The following is a 23177-nucleotide window of genomic DNA, read 5'->3' as shown; positions in this document are numbered from 1 at the left end:
AGGAACACCAGAATACGTGAGGTACATATTACAGTTATACTTTCCAATTTTATTACAGACATATAAACTCTTGTAGATAACCGCGAGAAATCTCATGTGTTATTTCCTGCCACTAGGCTTGCTTTATATACACATCTACATACATACATATTTATCTATCTATGTGCAAATGGATAAAAAAGTATGAGACACGTTATAGTGTATCGTGCTGGGTAGACGTATATTAAATTCTGAGAACAATATGTACCTACATAATAATATACTTTCTATTCCGGATTGTACGTATACATTTTAACGTGTAAGACAACCGAGTTTGATCTCTTTCCAATGTTTCTACTTCGATACTTAATCATCCGAGTTATGTAGAACAAGAACAATTGCGATTTAAACTGAGATTCATCCCGCGATGAAGCCGGCGATCAAGATCTCTTTGCCAAAATAGTTGAATCTAGTAGAGACCAACATAACTTCCTTTCCGCCCAATGAAACCGGACAAACGTCGTTCGGCCGAAGGTAGAAGCATACTGTGTAAAGTGCCATCTCCAACTCGGGCGAGAGACCCACAAGAAGAGTTGTAACTGAATGCTTCGTGTCGGGTATGTTAAACGAGGATCGTATCTTGATAGCCTCTCCCTTCTGCAAAATATGGGAAAAGCTATTAATCGTGTGATCAACACGTACAGAATTTAAGGATATTAAGTAACTCTCCCTCTCGTTTACAGTAACACCGTTTTAAAATACCCCTACTTACGTCTCCGAGCTTGACGTCCTTTATGTATCCGCGGTAATCGATGTTCTTCTGCGCTTCCTGCTTGGCGTAGTAAATCCAATTCTGCGGTCCGATCATGTACGAGTCGAGTTTCTCCGCCAAGAATATCGCCTCGAAACCGGAACTAGACGGCTCGCCTTCGACTCGCTGGAACTGCGAGAACCACATACGTCTCAGGGTGTCTTTAAACTCATATTCGTCGTTCGGAACGAATTCCTTGTCAACTAAGAACTTCATCGCCGCTTTGAACACGTCGGTCTCCAGAAATTTGTCAAGCAGCTCGGACTCCTCTTTACGTTCCTCAGACGTGACTTCCTCCTTCTTCTTGACATCCAGCTCGTAGTTATCGTGCAACGCCAGCACGCTCTTAATCGTCGGAATTTCATAGGCTTCAGGTTTGACGTCTAGCAAGCTAAAGCCAGAAAATTAACGGAATTCAACAAGTTAAATTATCTCCTACAACCGTTCTAACGATACTTTAATAGATAGTACAAGTCAGACAAGCCACTTACGGTAAGGGAGCATCATCCGCGGTGCTGTCTTCCTTCGTCTCGCCTTGCAAGTTCACAGTGATGTACTTATACGCGTTGTTCTTGTCCATCTCGAAGAGGTTCTCCGTCAGTTTCTTAATCTCATCGTTAGAGATCGGATAATTCGGTGGGCTCGGTTGGTCTGGCTGCGGATTAGGCGCATTGGCGTTATTGAGTGGAGCAGCGTTGTTGTTGGGTGCATTAGCTTCAGTTTTTTTCTCTGTTTCCGCCACGGCCGGTGGTGATTGAGCCGGTGTCCCAGGACTAGGCGCGTTAGGACCAAGTGCACCATTGTTATTCGTAGCCGCCACCGCAGCTTCTCCGTTTGCCGGATTCGATTGATTGTAGTAGTAATTATTGTAGGTGACTTCGGTGTGACTGCCACCACCGCCGTTGCCACTGCTTCCCGGACTTCTGCCGTAGATACCACCTGGCAGCAATCTGTTCACAGCTGCGCTTACTCCCGCGCTCACACTGGAATAGACCAACGCTTCTTTGGCCAGTTGACCGATGCCCGGACGGCTCGGCTGAAGAACGGTGAGCGCTGGCGCTTGTGCAATAGCTGGTTGAACATACGATGGGCTAACAGCCGGCTGCCCGAAACCGCCATAAGAGTGTCCACCGAAAGGCTGCCCACCGTAAGGTTGTCCACCGTAAGGTTGCCCACCGTAAGGTTGCCCACCGTAAGGTTGCCCGCCATAAGAATGTCCACTGTAAGGTGGACTGTAAGCTGGTGGCGCGTTATGGGACATAGACGGGTTGTAAGCTTGATTATACGGCGCATGACCTCCGGGATACGAAGGATTGTTTATGTTGGATGACGGATATCCTGGATTATTATAGCCTCTGTTAGCCGGCTGAAAACCTGGGAATCATTACCATAAAAAGTAACATCGACGTGCGACTTGACGTTCCTTATTATGATATTGTTATGAGATTTTCAACCAGGCTTTGAGATCATATTATTTTACATGATTTTTTCGGTAGGTCCAATTTTGTACGATATGTTGAATACCTGACGGACTATACGGTGGCGGATTATTCGCTGACGGATTGTATCCTGATTGCACGTTCGACGAGCTAGTTTTGGAAACATGTTCAGATACTGGAGCCGAGGGCTTGACATTGGTACTAGTCGCTTTATTGTTGTTGCTTGGAGGCACATTCCATCCTATATTACCCGGAGTTGAACCTGCGGATGTACGAGAATCATTGTGTTACTGGAGCTACGAAATCCGATAAGGAACATGTGGGAACATACGAAGCCATAGAAAGCCGTTGTCTATTAGAGAAGCTAGTGACTCATCGGACTTTGTAAGAGATCTACCGCGCAGATACATATATTTGCTAACTGCAGCGCAATTCTTCACCGCATAAGTAATGGAAAAGAACTTAATTCGATTATCTATTAAAGCGTCTCTACAATGTCAGTAACATGAAATTTTTCTTTTCTCTCATTGCTGATAATACAGAATAATATAGTCTAATGTAGGAAAAGGTGAATGGAGCATAAAAAATCTGCAGAAGAAAAATGAGCCAATGATAACAGAAGTTTACACATGGATAAAATATCGGTATATACTTACCACCCGTCTGTGTTCGAGGTCGCTGCGTCGTTCTCGTAGATCCTCGATTTCTAGAACTCCATGATGATCCTCCACTACCACTTCTACGCCCACTTCCACCAGATTTACGCCCATCGGTATCTCCTACATACAATAGTAGATTAGTATGTGAAATGTACTGAAATATTGTTATTCAGCACTCAAATCTGTTGAATACTGAATCAACAGTATTTTCCATGCAACTTCTATAATCAAATAATTGATGTAAATACATAAGTGATGTAAAAGAGAAATCGGAGCGTGTAGGGAAAATAGACGAAAAGATGTTGGAGTAATAACCGCACGCATATATGTCGTAGAAAAACATAAAAGATATTTTTAATTCTTGTTAGGCTTAGAATGATGTTAGGCTGAGTTGAGATGTTACGACCTCTCTGCATCACAAAACGCGTTGATTGAGTAACTGTCTATCAAGCTATCTAACTTATTGCCCTCTTTTATTTCTCCCGATTCGACACCGGTACAAATTATCAGGTCTATTGTTCTCAAACGGATTATTATATAATCTTGTAGCAATTGTCTATTCGTTGATAGACTTAATATTATAGCGTCGAATATGCGAGATCGTATCTATGTTGCGCCGCGCACGGCTGTGGGTATATTCAGGGTCGAATTCATACATTTCAAAAACGTTCTGGTTTATATACTACGCATCCGTAAGTCGAATTTAGTGAGTGCTACATTCAGATTGTGCGAAATCAAATCAAGTTTCTCTCAATGCATCGAACTCAATGCTGAGCGATTGCGGTGCATAATAATGCCGTCGTGAGAGCGTAATTTTCTTTAAGTAACTATGTATATACGGAAACAGTTCTTGTGTATAATTTAATGTACGACTGGTATGTGATTTTCCATGGGAGCAGGCAGCTTGTGATGCGCGCGTGCGTACGTAGTAACACAATTATAATAAATGCCGACAAGTGAATAATACCGTCTGAGGAGCACACGTTGGCGTATCTGAGTAACATGAAAGAGGCAATTTGCCTGGTGATTTCATCTATTACGCACACTAGATTTGTCAGGCAATATATCATCGTTCCAGGTAAATTATTTTTTTTTTTAAATACTGCTCTTACGTGATTACATCCGCAGATTTTTTTATCGCGCGATATTTTGCTTCGCGTTAAATTCACGTATTTTACAACACAGGTGATTCCTTTTTTTTTTTATTTTGTCGCTAAATATGACATCGTATACAGATGTAATGCTTTTTTTCGAATTACGTCACTTTCGCACGTGTGTTTCCATGACGCTTGCAACAAGTTGCGTAACTTCTTTGATGAGCAAATTGTGCTTTTATCGCTCTCAGTATAGATACAATAACCGGTTCTACACATCTTAATTAACGTCCATGTTCTATGGTCGTTTCACCGATATAAAGATCTTTTCTCAACAAAATTACCAGTATTTCTTGGATCATGAAACGGTCGAAAGTGAAGGGGTTTCCGCGAACCAAGTTTCCGTGGTGCGCACATAACACAAACTGGAAGTTCACTCAGTTTCTAACAAATTTTCCTTGATTCCTTTCGTATGAAACATATTCGTTTAATTACACATTTAAGTTTATTCAATTCACTATTTGTGAATTTTTTAAATAAATGTAAACAACAAGATCGTGAGAAAAACGGAGAACTCGATACAATTTTCATTAAAAAGAAATTAATCTGAGAGTGAATTTGGAAACATTTTGTCATAATTATCTGGTATTGAAAATTAATCGTAAGTTTAGTATTCGAATATAGTTCCAATATTGTTATATGTACAAGTGCATGCACTTTTACCACCGTCGGTTTAATTTATTAATTTGTCTTATTAATTATAGTTCACTATATAATTATTTATACGATTACCAAAAATAAGCAGAATCACAATCACGGTGATCAGGAATGTCCTGATTCTCATATTTGTCGGCTCCCTTCTGTCGGATTACTTTATCGATCCAGGTGAAAATTCGGATCGCCTGACACGCACTGTTTGCTCACGCAGAGTGAGCACGATACTGTTCGCGACCTTACGCCGGACGGCCTAGACGCCGGTGTGACCATCGCCCGTAACATTGAATGATTCATACGTTATAAGGCTTTCTCTTTCCGCTGATCCTCCTTGTATTAGAACTGGAACCCGCCAATCCACCTAATGATTTTGTTGATTAACCAGTTCTTCATTCGCAATAATGCTGAAGATACCGATTTAGATTATTTCGAATTCCTGCATGTCTCAGTGATGCTTCTTAAACATTCTTTAATAAAATTTCACGAGATTTGTGGAAGCATCAATTGGGAAACATTTGAGAATGATGTACGAGGTTTTTCAGATACTGCTTCTCCCGCACTTTCTCTAATCTTTTTATTCTCTCGCCAATCCGAGATCTACTTTTCTATAAGAAAAATGTGATTGTACCTTATACCTTCTACAATGTTTTTCATATTTAATCAATCAATATTTTTGTGTAATTTAAACATTTCTACAATAGTAAGAACTTATTTTTTCATGAATGTTCTTCTACTAATCTTTTATTAGTTCACTAATATTAGTTAATATTTTGTTACAGGAAAAACTGAACTTCGTATCCTTAAAAAAACAACACTGAATTAAGATACACCTAAGCAAAATTACAAACTATTTATACAACCAGTGATATAATCACAAATCATACTTTTTTTTAGTATTTTATATTTTGATCAAACATTAAGAATACATTATACGTTTATAATTACCTAAAAAGAATACTATTATCTTTATTATAAAAACATATATTTCTATCAAATTAATTAAAATGAATATAAGTTGCTTATATTTATTTTTGTAGTTAAGTTATCGCTTTATAATACAAAACTAATGCCAATGGAAATTAATCATTTACATCCTATGATAATTTTTAACGTAAATCAACGTAAGTCACGTAAATTAGTTTTGCTACTAAGATATCATCTATATGTATATAAAGCTCGATAATTCACACGTTGGAACGTTTATTTGTACAATAATAAGATTAAAAGATGGGAAGCGCAAGATCTATTAGATCTTTCCCGTAATATCTAAACGAATGTGTGTAAATGTTGAACTTGCTGCCACCAAGAGAAACAGGACACAAGTCGTTGGGTCTAGCGAAGAAGCATATTGTGTATAAGGACATCTCAAGCTCCGGAAGTGTGCCTACAAATATCGTCGCATTCGGCCTAATAATATCATCCATTTGGAAGTTCAGCTTCACTAGCGAGGCGTTCTGAAAAGTAAGGAGAATGAATTATATTCCACAATACGATTTATTAATTTAAAATATCTTATATTTGTATTTCTTGGGAGAAACAAAACCAATGTCCATTTCTTTGGTATTTAATTATAAATTTGTAAAAAATTTTTATACAGTTTCTATAACTAAAAGTATTGAAAAGACACGATACATTAGCGTTTTTCTTCCATATAACAATATAACTCACATTTCCTAGTTTTAAGATGTCGACGTATCCCTTGTAATCGATACGATTCTTGGATTCTTGATATTCAAAATAAATCCAGTCCTGCACACCAAGAAGATCGTAGCCGTATCTTTCGGATGCGAAAACACGTTCGAATCCTGAAGTAGCGCCGTCAAATTGATTGAACCAGATACGTCGTAGAGTGTCTTTCTTCTCGAAATCATCCGGATCGATGAAACCTCGAATCGACAACCATCTCATAGCTCTAGCCATTACATTCGTGTTCAGAAATACGTCCAACAGAAGGTCTTCCTCCTTCCGTTTCATGCCAGTACGATTCTCCTTCACGGTGGAATTGTGCTCGTAATTGTCATAGAGCGCTCGAATGGCTAAAATTGTCGGATACTCGTACACGTCCGAATGCACATGAATTAATCTAAAAATGACAAATGTATAATGTAACACGAATATAAAGTAGTGTTAGTTAAATGCATCTATCCTTCGAAAGGAAAGGATTCGTTCATTCTATTATTTCTCCAATTTTCATCTATAAAAGTCTTGGAGAACTTTTATAAGTGCTTAAAGATTTAGAAACTCTTGAATATTAAGCGTAAATTAATTTTTCAATCATCAAAATATATTTAATATAATTGATATAACTGAAAACTGAAAACACATGCACATTTATGCTTCTCCTTCCATGATTCCACGTATCCACATAAAGGATATGAGACTTACGGTTCTTTAGCTTGATCCGTTACATTCGGAGATTTGATTATATTTTGCAGATGTAGCGTCAAGTGTTTGGATACATTAAATTCTTGCAGCGCAAACAATTCTTCAGTTAATGTCGATAATTCGCCATCCGATATCCTATAGTGCGGCATGTTAGCCCATTGATCTGACGTTCCTTGATTGTTCATCGTATTTCCAGCAGAGTATCCATTTGGAGTAACAACTGGAGAACCTCCCATGTTGTTGGTTGTACTCGTCGTACTCAGGGAAGAATTAGCTGGATTCGTGACGTTAGCATTGTTCCCGACAATCGTAGGAATCGATACTCCCGGTGTGATAGCTGGATTATTCACTGGACTTGGATAATTGGCAGGGTAGCTGACACCTCCCTGATTCGAAGACGAAGGCGAAGGCGGCATCGCAGGTACGTCACTCGTAGGAGCGCCGTTAAAATAATGATTGTTATAAGTAATGTGTGTTTCACTTGTAGTGGTACTACTGCTCGCTGGCCTGCTGCTGTCGGATACGTAGTGATGATGAGGATATGGATTTAGCAACCTATTCACACCAGCGTTGATGGTGGAAAACACGAGTGCCTCTTTCACTATCTGACCCAAGCCTCTGCCACTGTCTTGCTGACCAGGAACCATAATGACTGTTTGCCCAGGTATATACGGTTGCGCGGCTGGTTGTGCTAGCATATGTTGTTGCGGAGGATAATGCGGAGGTCCTGTAGAACCGTACGCACTACCAACAGGATGTGTAGCGTAAGGATTGCCGAATGTGCCCGGTACAGGCGGTGGAACGTGCATCGGATAACTGCTGGGATGTCCGATCGGATGGCCAGGGTTATAAGCGGAATGAGGTTGACCAGCAACGAAATGTGGTTGATTGAAGGCGGATGATTGAACAGGATAAGGAGGAGGACGTTGGTTAAAATTGGAAGCAGGATAAGGTGCGGAAGGAACGTGAGAGGGAACGGGCATCGACGTGGGACGTAAATGATCCTTAAATCCGATATTAGTTGAGGCGGGAATTGGTGGATAAGATTGACTTGGATTATAATGCGGATTGCTCCATGTAGGATTGTTGTGAGGTACAGTTCCGTGCGATGGCTTGAAAGGCGCATTTGGTTGACCAAAAGAAGTTGGAGCTGCAGAAAAAAGATCGGGTGATGAAAGATCGATCAAATTAATTATACCCGTCATATGATTACCGTGATAATAATTTTGGATACAACTGATGCAATTGATATGTCTAATGCAATAATTATAAATGATACAATTGATATTTTTATAATAGATTCAAGATCAAAGTGTAAGCAAAAGTTTTATTTTAATCTCATAAAAAAGAAACTTAAAATTCTATTAAATCAGAAACAATGAGAAAAGTATATACCATGGCTTTGTGAATGTGGTACAGTGGATTTCGATATATGGTCTAATGACGGTGCCGATGGACTATAAGGATTATAAGGGGCAGAATTTTGTTTGTTCTCCGTGGTATAGCCTGGTTTCCCTGCTTGACTTCCGGAGTATGTTCCTAATTTAAAAAATAATAAAATATGAAAATTATATATTTTTCTTAATAGAATGCAATAGAGGAAATAAAAATTTTATGACAAAAGAAAATACTACAGAACGACGATGTTAAGTAACTTAGAGCATATACCATTTATTATAAAAAATAAAAAGAATTTTGTATAAAATATATACTTATGCTAATACCTGTATTACTACGCGGTGCTGATGGATGACCAGAAGAAGAGTATGTAGGATTAGTTTGAGCTATAAAACAAAAAAGAATACGATCCAATGTAGTGTAGCAAAAAACAATTACGAGATCTCTACATCCCAATATATATTCTTATCATTTTACGAAAGTTCACATTTGTTATATTTTATATTACTTAATATTTACTGTACTTACATGGTCGAGTAGCACCTCCTCCTTCAGCTTGTAAGAATGATTTGCTCGAATCTTTATTTTGACGATGCGAAGATGATGCGACACCTGTAATTTTTAACATGTGTAATAATCCTATTGCAGCATTAGAGGATGAAAAAACTCTACTTCTCTCGATTCTCTCATGTCCCTACCTGATGAAATTCCATGCCCCAACGTTCCTGCTATCTGCCCACTCGGTAAACTTCCATGTGCAATTGGATTCGATCCTGTCATGTGTCCACCCGATGAACTTCCATGAGTACTTGATCCCATCGTGTGTCCACCTGATGAACTCCCAGATTCAAATGGCCTTGATCCTGTGTATCTACCTGATGAACTTCCATGAGTATTTGATCCCGTGTATCCACCCGATGTACCTCTATGTCCAAAAGTATTTGAACCAGATCTAGAACCACCTCCTGAACTCCTTCCTCCCCATGACGACGAGCCTCGTGACGATCCTCGCCAGCCTCCTCCTCCGCGTGAAGAGAAACTGACTTTTCCCGCGCTAATGTCATCTAAAAATATAAAGCAGATTTATAAGGGGCTTTACCATAAATACACAGTAATTACTATCATTATTTTCATATATCATATCGCTATTAGTAATATATACTGTATTACTATTAACCCTTAGACCACCGGAATTTAAAAAATAAATAAATGTCTTCATACAGAAACTAGTGCTAAAGTACCTCCACATGTTGCCACATATGGACTGATATGTCCCGGTCAGCGGATGACACCATATGGCGTCATACCGGCGGTCTAAGGGTTAAAGAACATTACTACTAAAAGATAACAAGGAAATATTGAAATTTACATATACCGATTATCAATTATTAGAGAAAAATATATCCAAACAAATTTATAATTTATATACTTTCTTTAATTTATGTATATAATAATACATAAAATTATATTTTACGTAAAAATATTGTATGCAGATTACTTACCGATTATAAGGAGAGTTAGAACAAAGAGAAATAACAAAATTCGGATTTTCATCGCTGTTATAACGAAGTGATTCGTGATGATAATACCACGATAGCCTGTGGAAACTGACGCACTTGTTGGCTATGAAATAATGAAATATATACGTATCATATTTTGTACTTATCAGTTTTCTTTCTTCTAGATACGTATACTGCGGCTTTCTTGGAATGTAAGCATGTTGTTAGATTACGTTATTGACCTATTGACCGTTCACAAATGAACGTTTTCAACACGTTCAAAGCTGATTAATGTTAAATCGCAAGAAATGCTATCATATACTTAAAAACGTCGTTTTATTTTTTTTTCTTTAAGGAAGTGATTATATAAAATTACGTTCTCGTAGTCTTCCATCGTTAGTATTCCGTCATATGGATTTCCCATTCCAGTCGTATTAAATTTTAATGCCATATTTTTTGCGTAATAAAATAGAATTTAATTTAATAATATAAATATATACATTATTAAATTTTTCATACAATTTGTTACAAAGAGAACTGTTTTTAGCATATATGCTTTTTATTTGCATATCTACATATTTTCATTGGGATATCTTGCGTCACTTAAGTATTAGACTTTTTATTATTAGCATCCCATCACCACTAACATTTTATGTTGCAAGATGTTTGTAAATTTAATTCTGTCGTAAAAAACCTAGTTGTTTTATAAAATAATATTGACTAAACTTACAAAGACCATACAACATATATATATATATATATTACCTTTCTTCTTTTTAAATCTTTTTTAAATTAAAAAAATAATACTTTGTAACAGAAGCAAGTAATTATTTATGCATCATCTATTACACCAGATGCTTCCTTTTGGATATATCTATCTAAAATTGCTTCACTTGGATAATCTGGAACTGACAATTGTCTAAATCCTTCATCATCTACAAAGCAGATTTCATGCCCATCCTGGAAAAGCAACCTTGTCATCAATATATAAAAACATACTTTACAAATTAATAAACGTTGATATTATTAAACATCATATACATACTGGATCTGCAAGGATGATGACTCTGACAGAAGCTTTTCCTGGTGTTTCTAAAGTTATGAGATCAGTCAAGATTTTATTTGCGCTTTCTTTAATGGCTTTTTGAATCTTTGGCTGTTCTGAGAATGGAATTGAAAAAGCAATACGTCCATATGCTTTTGCATGATTAACTTTAGTGCCTATTAATAAATTATATCAACATCAATAGATAATAGATAATATAATTTTGATATTTGAATAATAGCTTATACGTGACGGTAAAATAATTAGAATATTAAATAAATTTACCTATATCTTCAAACTCAAGCTTAGCTTGATCTTCACTGTAACCCATCAGAACACTTTTCTCTTTTTGATCAAATATCTTCAATCCCAAAATGTCTTTCCAATAAGCAATGGTATCCCCTAGATTGGAACTGGATAGAGTAACTTTTTCCACTGGATCTATTTAAAATATCAATATATTCAAATAAATTATCAGTAATACTCCAATCTAATTTGTATTATAATTTCATATATTAAAATTAGAATATGAGAAAAAGCAATCTTGTATTTACCACTGTCAGTAGGATGTTGTTCATTAATGATATAATATTTATATCCTCCTGGTGCCTGCATCACAAATTTTCCATTTTCTTCTTGCATTGGCCATTTATTAGTACGTGCTCTTTCGATAACATCTTTTGAACGAATTGTGATAGCTTTAAAATCATTTCCTACTTCGTATTCCTTAATTCCATAATTATATGTCAGCTCTATTACAAAATGTGTGTCTTCAGGACCATATCCTATCATTGTCTTGCTCCAACGATTTGCATATGGTCTATAAAAAAACATAACATTAATTATATATAAAATATAAAATGAAACAGTTTACAATATTGCAGATAATATAAATGATGATAAGTAATATAAGTATCAACAAGTTGTATATAATCACTAAAGATAGCACATATATATTATATTTATTAAAAATAGAATAAATATGATCACATAAGGATTAGTAAACAGCATAAGAAATAAAAAAATAGAAAATCTCGATTTTGTTTGAGTGTTATATACATAAATGTTATTACACCACAAAAGTTATTGTTACAAGACTAATGACAGATTACTCACCCATTACAGGCAGCCTCACATCCGTCTGCAAATTCCTCATGCCGTAGCACCTGCAAAGAAAACATTCGATAATTTATAGTGAACAATTTAATTGCTTAAAACAAAACAAAAATACCTTCATTCCAAGAATTTCACGGTAGAATTTTGCTGTTAATCTCCGATCCGGTATCTTAAAGACAAAATGCAATGCACGTCCAACAACCATTTTTCTTAGAAGTTTTGCCAGATTTTTTCTTTCGTAATACAGCTTATAATTGATTCACTTAATCAGAACGAGCAAACGTAATTTCTTTGAAATAGGAGAGAAAAAAGTAAAGCCAGCGGCACACGAGCTTGTTTTCGTGCAGGATTGCTCGCTGGATGAAAATACTGCGTTCTGATTGGTGCATTTCCATCCATCTTCGGAAATGTACCAATCAGAACGCAGTATTTTCATCCAGCAAGCAATCCAGCACGAAAACAAGCACCGTGTGCCGCTGGCTTAAGACAAGTAGTCCACCTTGGTCCGCCTCCTCAGTTGCACCAGAGAGAAACCTGAGAGCGGCCAACACGACATTTTCTGCGACACCAACTTTCCGCACTGGGAAAGGACGCCATCTGCATCCATTTTGAGAGGGGAACTACGATAGTACACCCACTTTCAGGTGTCGGTGGTAAAATTTCCATGTGATGGAAGTCCATGCTACATCCATTTTCAGGTTTATGTCCGTGCTGCAACCACAGTTGCCATCTCTATGCCAGACTATGCCCGGTGATCTAAAAAAAGCCGGGGGGGGGGAAGGAGCAGAAAAAATAAAAGTACGTATTAAATGTTAAATACAGATTTTTATGCTGGCAATGAATATTGGAACGTAGCTAGTGTATAACATGTGTAGTGTGATCAGCTGATTGCTGCGGGTACTCCGCGTTAGCGCCCACGTCTGACGGTGAGTTGCGCCGCACCTGTCTATCTCCCGTACCCGACCCGCAATAGGTCTACTATTTTTGTTAATAATTTAAAATCTAAGCTTTTGCCAAAATTTTGCAAGAGGAAAAGTTGTTTTAGAATTTTATCAGGATTTTATACTTTTAATAATGGAAAGTTGTTTTGAATCACCCTGTATATTGCCGTATCAAAGTCTCTTCTATAATAAACAATTTGACATGTATGGAGACGCATGATGTATCGTTGCCCGTGTCCCGTTCACTTCGTCCTGTTTCTTAATTCAGCATCCCGTCCGCTTCGGACATTCGCTCGTGGCATTGACAGTGGACGTTGGTGAGCATTCGATCCGCTCGGAGGAGCACGTGTTAATTAACGCGACGAGACTCCGATTATAAATATCCTGCGGGTCGACGAAATATTTGAACTTTTAAAAAAAGCATCAAAGAAAATCAAGTTGATGTTGTCATGAGTAAAATCTCACCCTGGTATATATTTTTTTATTTTCGAAATAAAAAAAGCCAAACGAATGCAATTAAATGTTATTTATCATCATTGAATATTAGATGAAAAGTAGAAGAGTTATTGTCCGCAGCGGATAATCTCCCTGTATAAAATGTCGAACTGAAACATATTAAAAAGTATTGACATTTTGAATACGTCTGAATTCTGCTTTCTGATCCGAAGAAAGGGACTAAAAAGTATTAGCTCCCATTAAATTTCACCACGCTAAATGCGAGGTGGCAATGGTGAATGCTTCGCATTAATAAGGATTCAATTCATTTCAAATATGCCTTGTATTCAATCGCAATCGATAATTTTCAAATGCGAACTTTCGTATTGAAAAGTATTCACTTCTTCTCTTAATTGTTTTCGGATTCAGAGGCATACAAGATTTTCACGTTCTATTCCCCGTCGCATTGAAAAGTATTGGCTCGCGATCCTATCTGAGATTCCCGCAAAGCAGAATTCACGACAAAATCTCGTGAATGCGAAACAATACTTTTAAATACGACATTTTATACACGACTAACATTTAATAAGGACAAGATAAAATTCGCATGGGATGAAATCCCACTCTTTAACGCTATCCATGACCTTTAATTATTCTCCGCAAATGGCGTCACAACAACTTTGACACTCTGTACAATTAGTTGCTAACACATTTTCTAATCGTACACATTCCTCTTTAATTAACATAAAGCTAACAAATGTCCGATGCTTTGACAGAGTAATTTTCTTTATTTTCAGTAATCAATAAATAGAGTGCATACATATCGCGTACAGTTGAAAGGCCTCCTCGCATTCCCCTCGCCGGCAGCGATACGTCACGTTTCCATGTGGAACCATTTATTATGCGGGAGGTCTCCGATAACGAGAGCGGACGTTTGATGAATTTTCCGGGAATAAGAAGTCGGAATTTCGCGCTCGGCATTCACAATCCGTCATCATCCGACTAGTAATCATCACTTTATGAATTTGCAATTACTCTCGTCAATCTCTGTCTGTCTATCTATTTATTGCGTTGTTGTATACAAAAGATAATGATCCAGACAGAGACGGATAACGGTCCATGGACGTCGATCTCGAATTCATCATGTTCTCAATCAAACATTCTGAATCATTCCCAATTCCTGTGTGAGAATATTGGTCTTGTGTAGAATATTCAACGTCATATCGCTTCTTAGACTGCGACCTTTTTTGTTTTCGGTCAGCGCTTCTTTCAAGTTTGTTTACTCTTGTTACGGAATCTAAATTTAAATGTCCATTCGTAAAAAAGTATTTTCGAGAGCACACAACTGTTGTCTCCGCTTCTTGTTGTCATTTTTTTTCGTCAGCTCTTTCAAAAGCTCCTATCTAGACTTTCAATGTCAATGAAGAAAAAAAATCGTAAATATTCCTACTCATCCCGACCAAATATTCTTTCTCTATCGCAGCTTACCAACCAGGACCGCTAAATTTTTGTTCCAGACGTTGCGGAAAGCAAGTCCGGCGGACGCGGATACTGCACCAGAGGATTAGGTTCGGGTAGATCAGGGTCGGCCGGAAGGTAAAGTTTATAAGTTTCCTACACATCTGTGTTCAACTCTTTACAATCTTTGTCTTTGCAACTTGTTCCTCATCAGCTCTCTTGAAAGCTTCATGTCTCATTTAAATTTTCAATGTTGGAACAAAAATATACAGATAAAAATTCCGTATCAAAATATTTCCGTATTTTCGATTCGTCCCGATCAAAGATATTCTCTCTCTCTATCGCAGGTTATCAACCGGGAAAATTATTTTTCTGTTTCAGTTGTTGCGGAAAGCAACAGCAATCCGGCGGACGCGGATGTCGCACCGGAGGATCCGGTTCAGGCTAAGCAGAATCGGCTTGAAGGTAAGTTTACAAGTTTACTATAGTCCTCTGTTTGAAGCTAAGACTCCATGCATGCGGTGAGCTCCGGCAAACGGCTGCGGTGACCAATCAGGAGACAGACGCATGCCGGAGCTTGCCGCAACCGGACTTGCGCCTCCCTCCTGATTGGTCACCGCAACCGTTTGCCGCAACTCACCGCATGCATGGAGTCTTAGCTTGACCCTTGGCGATCTAGAGCTGGGATATAATTTCCGGCTCAACTTGAATTAGGATCGCAGAGGGTAAAATACTCTTTTACTCGCTCGCATTCATTGGTCAAATCTAATAAGCGAATGTGAATTTTTTGTTACAGAGTTGAAGCGGAACGTAGCGGGCTCTGACTGCAAGTCGTTTCGGTGAGTAAATGCAAAATGAAAAGATAAGCAAAATTCCGCATGACGGATGTGGGACTATGGGAGATAAAATATCGTTCGAGTCAATGCAAATTGCAAATAGATTTTGCATGTGTGTGTTTGTGACGTTGAATAAAATATGTTGCTCGAAACAATCAGGGGATTACTTGATCGATAGCCTGCATTACATACGAGATTTAAAATACCGAATCATTCTTTTTTGATGTTCATTTGAATAAGAGATATTCATATCTACAAACGCGATACTGTCATCAGCTGCTTTATTTTCATTTTTCAAGCAGGCCGCGGAATTATCTAACGACAATTATTTGACAATATTCAATTGTCCGTGTAAAATATATTCATACGCATAAATGCCGTTACTGTTGGCTACTTTTCCTTTATTTCCAAAACAAATTATTTGGCAATATTGTCAATTTATCACGATCCCTATTGTCTCGAGTAGTGTATAATGCGCGCAGAAACTGTGCCAGCGCACGCCGAGCTTGAGGTACCCTCGCTCGTGTGCCATAACAATGCGCGAGACCATGCTTGTCAAGTATGCTATTATGGTTGTAGCACGGACATAAACCGCCTGAAAGTGGATGTAGCACGGACAGCCACCAGATGCAGGTTTTACCGTCGAGACCTGAAAGTGGATGTAGCATCGAAGTTCCCCTCTCAGAATGGATGCAGATAGCGCCCATTCCTAGTCCGAAAAATCGGTGTCGCCGAAAACGCCGTGTTGGCCGCTCTCAGCTTCCTCTCTGGTGATTCTATTTTCAGAGTTTCTATCTAGAAAGAAATGTTCTGTGGCATAAACGAAGCCATCGTGCAACAAGCAGACGACAAGAATAGTGGAAGCAGACGGTAGTGTCAAAAGTTATATGTATGGTCACATTATTTATATCGGCTGTTAGGTTATTAGAAACATTCTTCAAACGTAAATTATTCACATATTAATTCCCTAACGAATGTAATGGAGAATCTCGCAGCAAAACTATGTTCACTCTTAACAGAAAATGCCAATACAGGTAACTATTATAGACTTAAAAATGTTGTATATGTAAACTAATATTAAAACTATTTTGTTAAGTATCCCAAGTCTGATATCAGATGAATGAATAATCTTCTTTGTTTTCCCAGCAGAACAATGGAAGTTGTTAGGACAAGAAAAAGATGGGTCGATACTTGTTGGATGGGTACAAGAATCAAAGAAAAATGATGTTTGTACATCATGTAGTATTATTGCACGTTATGACCAGTTGAACAATAAATTACAGGTGATAAATATACTAAAAATATTCTTTCTCTTTGGATATCTTTAATATTGCTTATATTAAATGTTTGAATTATTTAGATATTGCACCGTTTTTTGGAAGTATTAAATATTGTTCAAGCTACAGTAAACCAAAGTCAAACATTAATAGGATATGTGACAAAAGAAAAGAATCAGAATTCAGAAATAACTGATTCTCATAAAAAATACTGTCCAAATGATAATAATGCAGCTTATGAAGTAGAATTCTATAGAGCATTTATTGTTGAATTATTAAGTAGTGGTACCAAAGTACATAATTTAGATATTGAAAAATCTAAGCAAGTACGGCTACAATTTTTGTACAGAGAGAAGGAACAACTTGGTGTAGACAAGTTCCTAATGTTGATACATCATGAATGTAAGTCAATTCTATTTCTAAATACAAATTTACTAGAATCATTGCGTGTAATATATCAAATTAAAGTTATTCTTATCAATCAAGTTACAGTTATTTTTTAATTTAAATAGAATATATGAGGTTAAGTAATTTTTTTTATGAATTTCAACTTTATGTAACTTAAGCAATATTTCTAGGTATTTTAACATACACAGTTGAATTTGACACAACTGTGAATGACTTTAGGCCAGTAAAGGAATTAAAATCAGAAGTACTTGTAAAAACATTCATATGGGCTCAATGGGATATGATCAATCAAGTTCTCTACCATATACATCACCGGCAAATCCCCGCGAGCTTAGTTTCCGAAGATGAAAATAATTCCAAGTCTTCAAGACCCACGCTTAGTGGTCTTCAATTTCACGATGACTTGCCTCATGAAACGGTGGTAAGAATTTTACATAAGACAAGAAGAAAACGGATTATCTGTTCGTATTTTAACTTCGACTGAATCTTTGTAGCTGAATATTCCGTTAAATTTACCACAATTACTGACGTCCTCCAATTGCGGCACTTACGAAGACGACGTAATACCCCTGCGAGTCCACGACTGTTCTCTAGATCTCATTATGGTGTCGGACACCAAAGGAATGGTCTGTGTTTGTCACCATTATCTTTACCGGCCTGTACAGCCGCCGCAGCACGTACTCAACTCGCTGAACGACTCCAATACGGTGCATTTCGCATACTCGGTGACTCTGCTGCATCATAGCTGCGTGATCCACTGCGTTATACCGGGTATACCGTGGTCACGTGCGAAGATCATGAGACCAACCTTCGCAATATATGAGAACCACCATATGGCAGTGTTCGTGCCAGGACTATTTCTGCACTTCCTCGAGATTGGATTGAATCACGAGCCCTGTTGCCACATACTGTGTGGTCCACCACCGTCGGTGCCGTCTCGTGCTTCCTATTTGGTGCCATTATTCGACTTAGATAACGCTGGAAAAGGAACAAGGAGAAACTCCCATCACAATAACGCTGATAAAACAAATTACTTGGACAGTAGTAACTCACTGCCGAGTTCTAGCTCGAGCGTGTTGACGATAGATTTGCCTACCTTGGACCTCGTGCAACTGACGATTCCCACGGACCTCCTCGTCGAAGTCTTCCGTAAAGAGACTTCGGTAGAAACTCGCTTGGGAATACTTCATTATTTTCTATGTCATAAAAATGACATGGAAATTGTCGCGGAATTAATATCCGTTCTTGTGGAGAAGCCGCGCTCCTTGGACATCGTGCGTTTTATGCAAGAGTTCCTTATAGGTAGCTCTTACGCATTGGTGCAAAAGAATCTCCTCACAGACACCATTCCTTTGTTGTCTTTGTTGCCGGTCACTACTATAGGGGATTATCAGACTTTCGACATAAAGGTGAACGACTTGAGTGTCACATTAAGTCATGAGAAACTCTGGAACACGTCAGTAATGTTGCTCTCGCCGCAACAGAGACTCGTTCCATATCGTAGCGATCTGTGGACTAGACTGTGGGATCAACTGAGTAAAAATGGTGGCGATAAACAGAGGTTCAACCCTAGCCGTATCGCGGAGAAGCTATTGGTTTCTTTAGCTTGCTATCAACCGGAGGCACTGTCCAGATGCAATACTCCGATGTCGCCGAGTGGAGGGTAATAATAATTCGCTATTTCCTTGTGAATATTTCTACAAGACCAGAGAGAGGATGGTATCTCATCCGTATTATATAATATAACTTAAATAATATTTCACATGCTCAAACAATCGTGTATTTATATTGTTACGTTTGTATGATATTTATTATTTGTATATTACGATACGACTTCTATAATTATGTTTGTACGATACTTGTTACTCAACGAATGATGTTGTAGTTTTGTTGCAGTGCCGCTCGGAGACCTCATGGTTAATCGCGGCATCAAATTGGATTCCAATTTGCCGTTTAACGAGACGGAAAGCTGCACCGCCTCGAAGCAGGAACACATCGTGTCGGTGAATTTGCGCGAACTCTCTATGTACCTTCTGAAAAATGGCACGCACACGTCGACTATGCTCACCCGAGGCTCCTGCACCGCGTTACACGTTCACGCCATGGCCACGAGACACGTGGCTGCACAATTGGAAGCCTCGCGTACGCTCTGCCAGATACTCTGCAGAGCAGCCGGCGTCGATCCAAGGATTGAGCAAGAACGCGGCTTTAGTCTTATGTGAGAACAATTTCTGTACCGATGGAAGGTTTCTTTTATTTGTCGCTGATATAATACAATAGTTTATTTTCGAACTGTCTTAAATCCATATTTAACAAAATTATTAAATAAGCACTATGAAGGGAAATATCTTGAACGCGCTTCTAATTTGTAAGGTCTACTTGGAACATAAATTTGTATCTACGATGAACCTTACACTTTAATCATGAATTTGTTGTTTCACTGCCACATTGAACTCTTCATCTATCATTGCTATTTTTTACAGAGATAAATTGGATAAAGCGAGACGATGGTTGTTATTTATACTTCTGCAGCGATATCGATATTCCATAGAAAGTATCGCTTATCCTGCACCACAAGGATTCGCATCGTTCTTCACTTACCTCGGCTATCGCACTCTCGATTATTCCATGTTTCTACAATACATTCAACGTTCAGTGTTTGAACTGCAGGTCGACGTCGGCAAAGCTATTTTGGCTGGTGCGTCCTCTCAATGAAGAAAACTATATATTCGTCTATTATAACTATATTCGGACACAATAATATGTGAAATGCGTTAAGACAACAATTGATTGCACTGTAACTTTTGTACGTAGATATGAGCGACGCGAAAAAGGATGTCATTCAGAAGCTAGGTTTGCTGTCCTTAATGCCAAGATCTCGCGCAAAGAGACTCTTAAATCAATGGTTGCACCCGGTTAGTTTAATGTTGCGAGCCAGAGAACATGCTGCGAATATCCTATGTGGCGAAGAAAGTCAAAGTCGAGTCGGTAGTCGTCCCTTGCAACACCGTAATCATCATAACAGTGAGTAGAATGAGAATGAAATGTTTCGACGAATTTGAATTGGATGATGATATGTGTTAATTGTTTTTAGGTTTAGCGGCATTTCCTTCAGAAGATCGTTTATCGCCATTAGATACTTTCTTAGATCTGCTTACTGCAAAAGGTGAGAATCGTATGATATTGATAACGCGATTTATTACATCGTCTTAAGAAAAAAAAAAGAAACAGTAATCTTAATAATGTCTAATTTTTCTTTTTCTTTTACAGCCAGTCTTACCGAACTGGATTTCGGATTATTAATAGAGGCAACTGTCACATCCACGGAAGACTTTCTTTAACGAGTATTAAAATTAACGTAGAACTATATTTATGAATATAATTAGCGCCGATAACTACCAAAGAACGTTTCTTTAAGAAAGACGATTTAGTTAATCACTAAAAATTAATTAATTAGTGGTCAGTAAGAATCGCACACAGAAATATCTATACGGAATATTAGTAATAAATAGTTTCTTGCAAGAAAGTAATAATGTCGACGATAAAATATAATTAAAATTCCCTACGTATATTTAAAGATTGAAGAAATGCCTCGACGCATACAATACATTATTATAGTCAAAATTAATTATTAGTGATGGAGTATTTGAAAATCTTGACTCTTGAAGTTTCGTTTAGGATTTATTCAGTGAAAATAATTAGCAACCACTTGAGCCAATTTATATAATTTTTATATATACGTGTATGTGATACCGCCTATTTTGTATTTTTATAATTTTGTTGTTGAATCTTTCATATATTTTCATTTTGTTGTTGAATCTTTCATATATTTTATCAAGTCTATATGCTTGAAAAAATTAAGGTTGTAAGACATGTATTTACAATTATGAATATTGCTATTTTGGCAGAAACCTTTAAAATACCAAGTGCCATTGAAACTTAGTTACCATCACTTATTGTAATATTTAATATCAGTAAGCAAGGATGACGAAAGTTTAATTGTTTAAGAAGTACGTATTCCATATGTTGCAAGAAATTTGAGAAGTTTTACATAAAAAATTCCTACCCAGGAATGAGTAGCATTGAATAAAATAATCATGCTGAGATATTAGTTTATTAAAATATATTATAATATATATGTATGTCGCTGTCATGCATTTAAGTCAACTTAAACATAAAAATACGCATATCTCTAAATTATAATATTTAGTTTGGATTTTAATTAGATTTTAATTAAGTACATAAAATGAAGAATATCTACGTTATTATTCCATTTTATATGATTTATTAATACATTCCTGGGTGATTGTGCCAAGTATGAAGAATAGGAAAACTTAAGCATAATTAATTAAGCATATAGTAATATTATATATCGATATTCTGTTGGTGCTTGTATGAGTTGGTATTATATTCAGTATTCTTAAGATCATGTGTAATACCATGAATTAATTTAATATCATGAATGAATTTTTAATGTTTACAACTGATACATATACATATATATACATACATATTAGTATAGTATATTATGTGTGTATATATATATATATATATATATATATATTATAATATATAATATACTGTTTTTAACAATTTTAATAATTATTACATGAAGTATATGTAGTATTTCTTTTATGTGTAAACTGTGATTATCTTTGTTTAAGAAATAGAACATATAAGATATTAGGTTTTTATATATACAGGGGGTGGACAAAATAATGTGAATACCTGACTATATATACAATATTTGTTAATTAATAATGTGTAGGGCTATCGTTTGCTTTTAAGACAGCTGTAATTCGTCGCGGAATAGATTCGTAGAGTGTACGGATAGTATCCAACGGCATGTTGTTCTATTCTTCCACCAACATCTCCGCCAATTGCCTCAATAATGATAGAGGTGGAAATCTGCTCCTCACTCTCTGCTCCAAAACTCCCCATAGCGGCTCAATGATGTTGAGATCTGGCGATTGTGTTGGCCAAGGCAGATGCTTGAATATTCCGATGTTCCTCGAACCAAAACTGAACTTTTTTGGCTATGTGTATGGGCGCATTATCGTCTTGGAATATGGCAATGTTTGGCAACAATATACTGATCATAGTAAGAACTTCATCATTGAGGATGTTTAGATATTCATTCGCAGTAATACGGCCATTGAGGGTAATAATCAGACCAGCAGAATACCATGATATAGCCGCCCCCCTGCTTGACTGTGGGTAGTAAGCAGTCCGGATCGTAGGCTTCTTTGGGGGTTCTTTATACATAAACCCGACCGTTTTTAGGGAACAAAGTAAACGATGATTCATCAGACCATACTACATTCTTCCAATCATCAATCGTCCAAGTTTTATGATGGTGGTACCACTACTTTCGCAGCTTTGCGTTGGCATCCATTATAAGAGGTTTTGAAATTGCAGCCCTGCCATAAATGTTACTTCTGTGAAGCTCCCGCCGCACTTTTGTCGAAACAGGATTGTTCAAGTGACTGTTGAGTTCTGCTGTCACCTTTGCTGCGGTAGTTTTATGTTGCTTGGCTACAATCCTTTTTGATTCGGCGGTCCCTGTCTGTTAACGTTGTTTTGCGCCCACTCCTTCTCTTCGCAGATGATATTTTGCCATGTTTTGTGTAGGCTGTCATCACAGTGGATACTGTCGCTCGTGAAACGTTAAACAGTTCAGCTG

The 23177-nt window shown here is 37.4% G+C and overlaps 4 protein-coding genes across 5 annotated transcripts; 1 reads left to right on the top strand and 3 right to left on the bottom strand.

Annotated features, from left to right (window-relative positions):
* Positions 1–17: 17 nt before the first annotated feature.
* LOC105192207 (poly(U)-specific endoribonuclease homolog) lies at positions 18–4972 on the bottom strand. The gene is made up of 6 exons (XM_011156174.3): positions 4775–4972; positions 2886–3008; positions 2315–2491; positions 1282–2164; positions 752–1181; positions 18–636 (listed from the first exon to the last, which is right to left on the bottom strand). Exons 1-6 carry the CDS (start codon positions 4824–4826, stop codon positions 397–399), a joined length of 1905 nt encoding a protein of 634 aa, XP_011154476.1. The 5' UTR covers positions 4827–4972; the 3' UTR covers positions 18–396.
* Positions 4973–5580: 608 nt separating this feature from the next.
* LOC105192206 (poly(U)-specific endoribonuclease homolog) lies at positions 5581–10403 on the bottom strand. Its single transcript, XM_011156173.3, has 8 exons — positions 9982–10403; positions 9178–9543; positions 9008–9091; positions 8806–8865; positions 8477–8620; positions 7082–8231; positions 6365–6779; positions 5581–6150 (listed from the first exon to the last, which is right to left on the bottom strand). The coding sequence occupies exons 1-8, from the start codon at positions 10031–10033 to the stop codon at positions 5917–5919; spliced, it is 2505 nt and encodes an 834-aa protein (XP_011154475.1). The 5' UTR covers positions 10034–10403; the 3' UTR covers positions 5581–5916.
* Positions 10404–10516: 113 nt separating this feature from the next.
* On the bottom strand, positions 10517–12476 carry LOC105192205 (glyoxalase domain-containing protein 4). 2 transcript variants are annotated; one of them, XM_011156170.3, is made up of 6 exons: positions 12255–12476; positions 12140–12189; positions 11578–11843; positions 11309–11464; positions 11024–11199; positions 10517–10938 (listed from the first exon to the last, which is right to left on the bottom strand). In XM_011156170.3, exons 1-6 carry the CDS (start codon positions 12342–12344, stop codon positions 10810–10812), a joined length of 867 nt encoding a protein of 288 aa, XP_011154472.1. In that variant the 5' UTR covers positions 12345–12476; the 3' UTR covers positions 10517–10809. The 2 variants fall into 2 exon arrangements, with proteins under 2 accessions (XP_011154472.1, XP_011154473.1); XM_011156171.3 differs by having other exon boundaries at positions 10822–10951; positions 12255–12475.
* Positions 12477–16622: 4146 nt separating this feature from the next.
* On the top strand, positions 16623–21237 carry pigeon (gamma-secretase activating protein pigeon). Its single transcript, XM_011156168.3, has 10 exons — positions 16623–16843; positions 16956–17092; positions 17170–17488; positions 17665–17915; positions 17989–19157; positions 19380–19712; positions 19978–20192; positions 20309–20518; positions 20589–20660; positions 20765–21237. Exons 1-10 carry the CDS (start codon positions 16789–16791, stop codon positions 20833–20835), a joined length of 2832 nt encoding a protein of 943 aa, XP_011154470.1. The 5' UTR covers positions 16623–16788; the 3' UTR covers positions 20836–21237.
* The last annotated feature ends 1940 nt before the right edge of the window (positions 21238–23177 follow it).

Source organism: Harpegnathos saltator, unplaced genomic scaffold (genome assembly GCF_003227715.2).
Source record: "Harpegnathos saltator strain DR-91 unplaced genomic scaffold, Hsal_v8.6 scaffold56, whole genome shotgun sequence".
Lineage (NCBI taxonomy): Eukaryota > Metazoa > Arthropoda > Insecta > Hymenoptera > Formicidae > Harpegnathos > Harpegnathos saltator.
The sequence above is the reverse complement of the archived record's forward strand: the minus strand, read 5'-3'. Positions and strand labels throughout refer to the sequence as shown.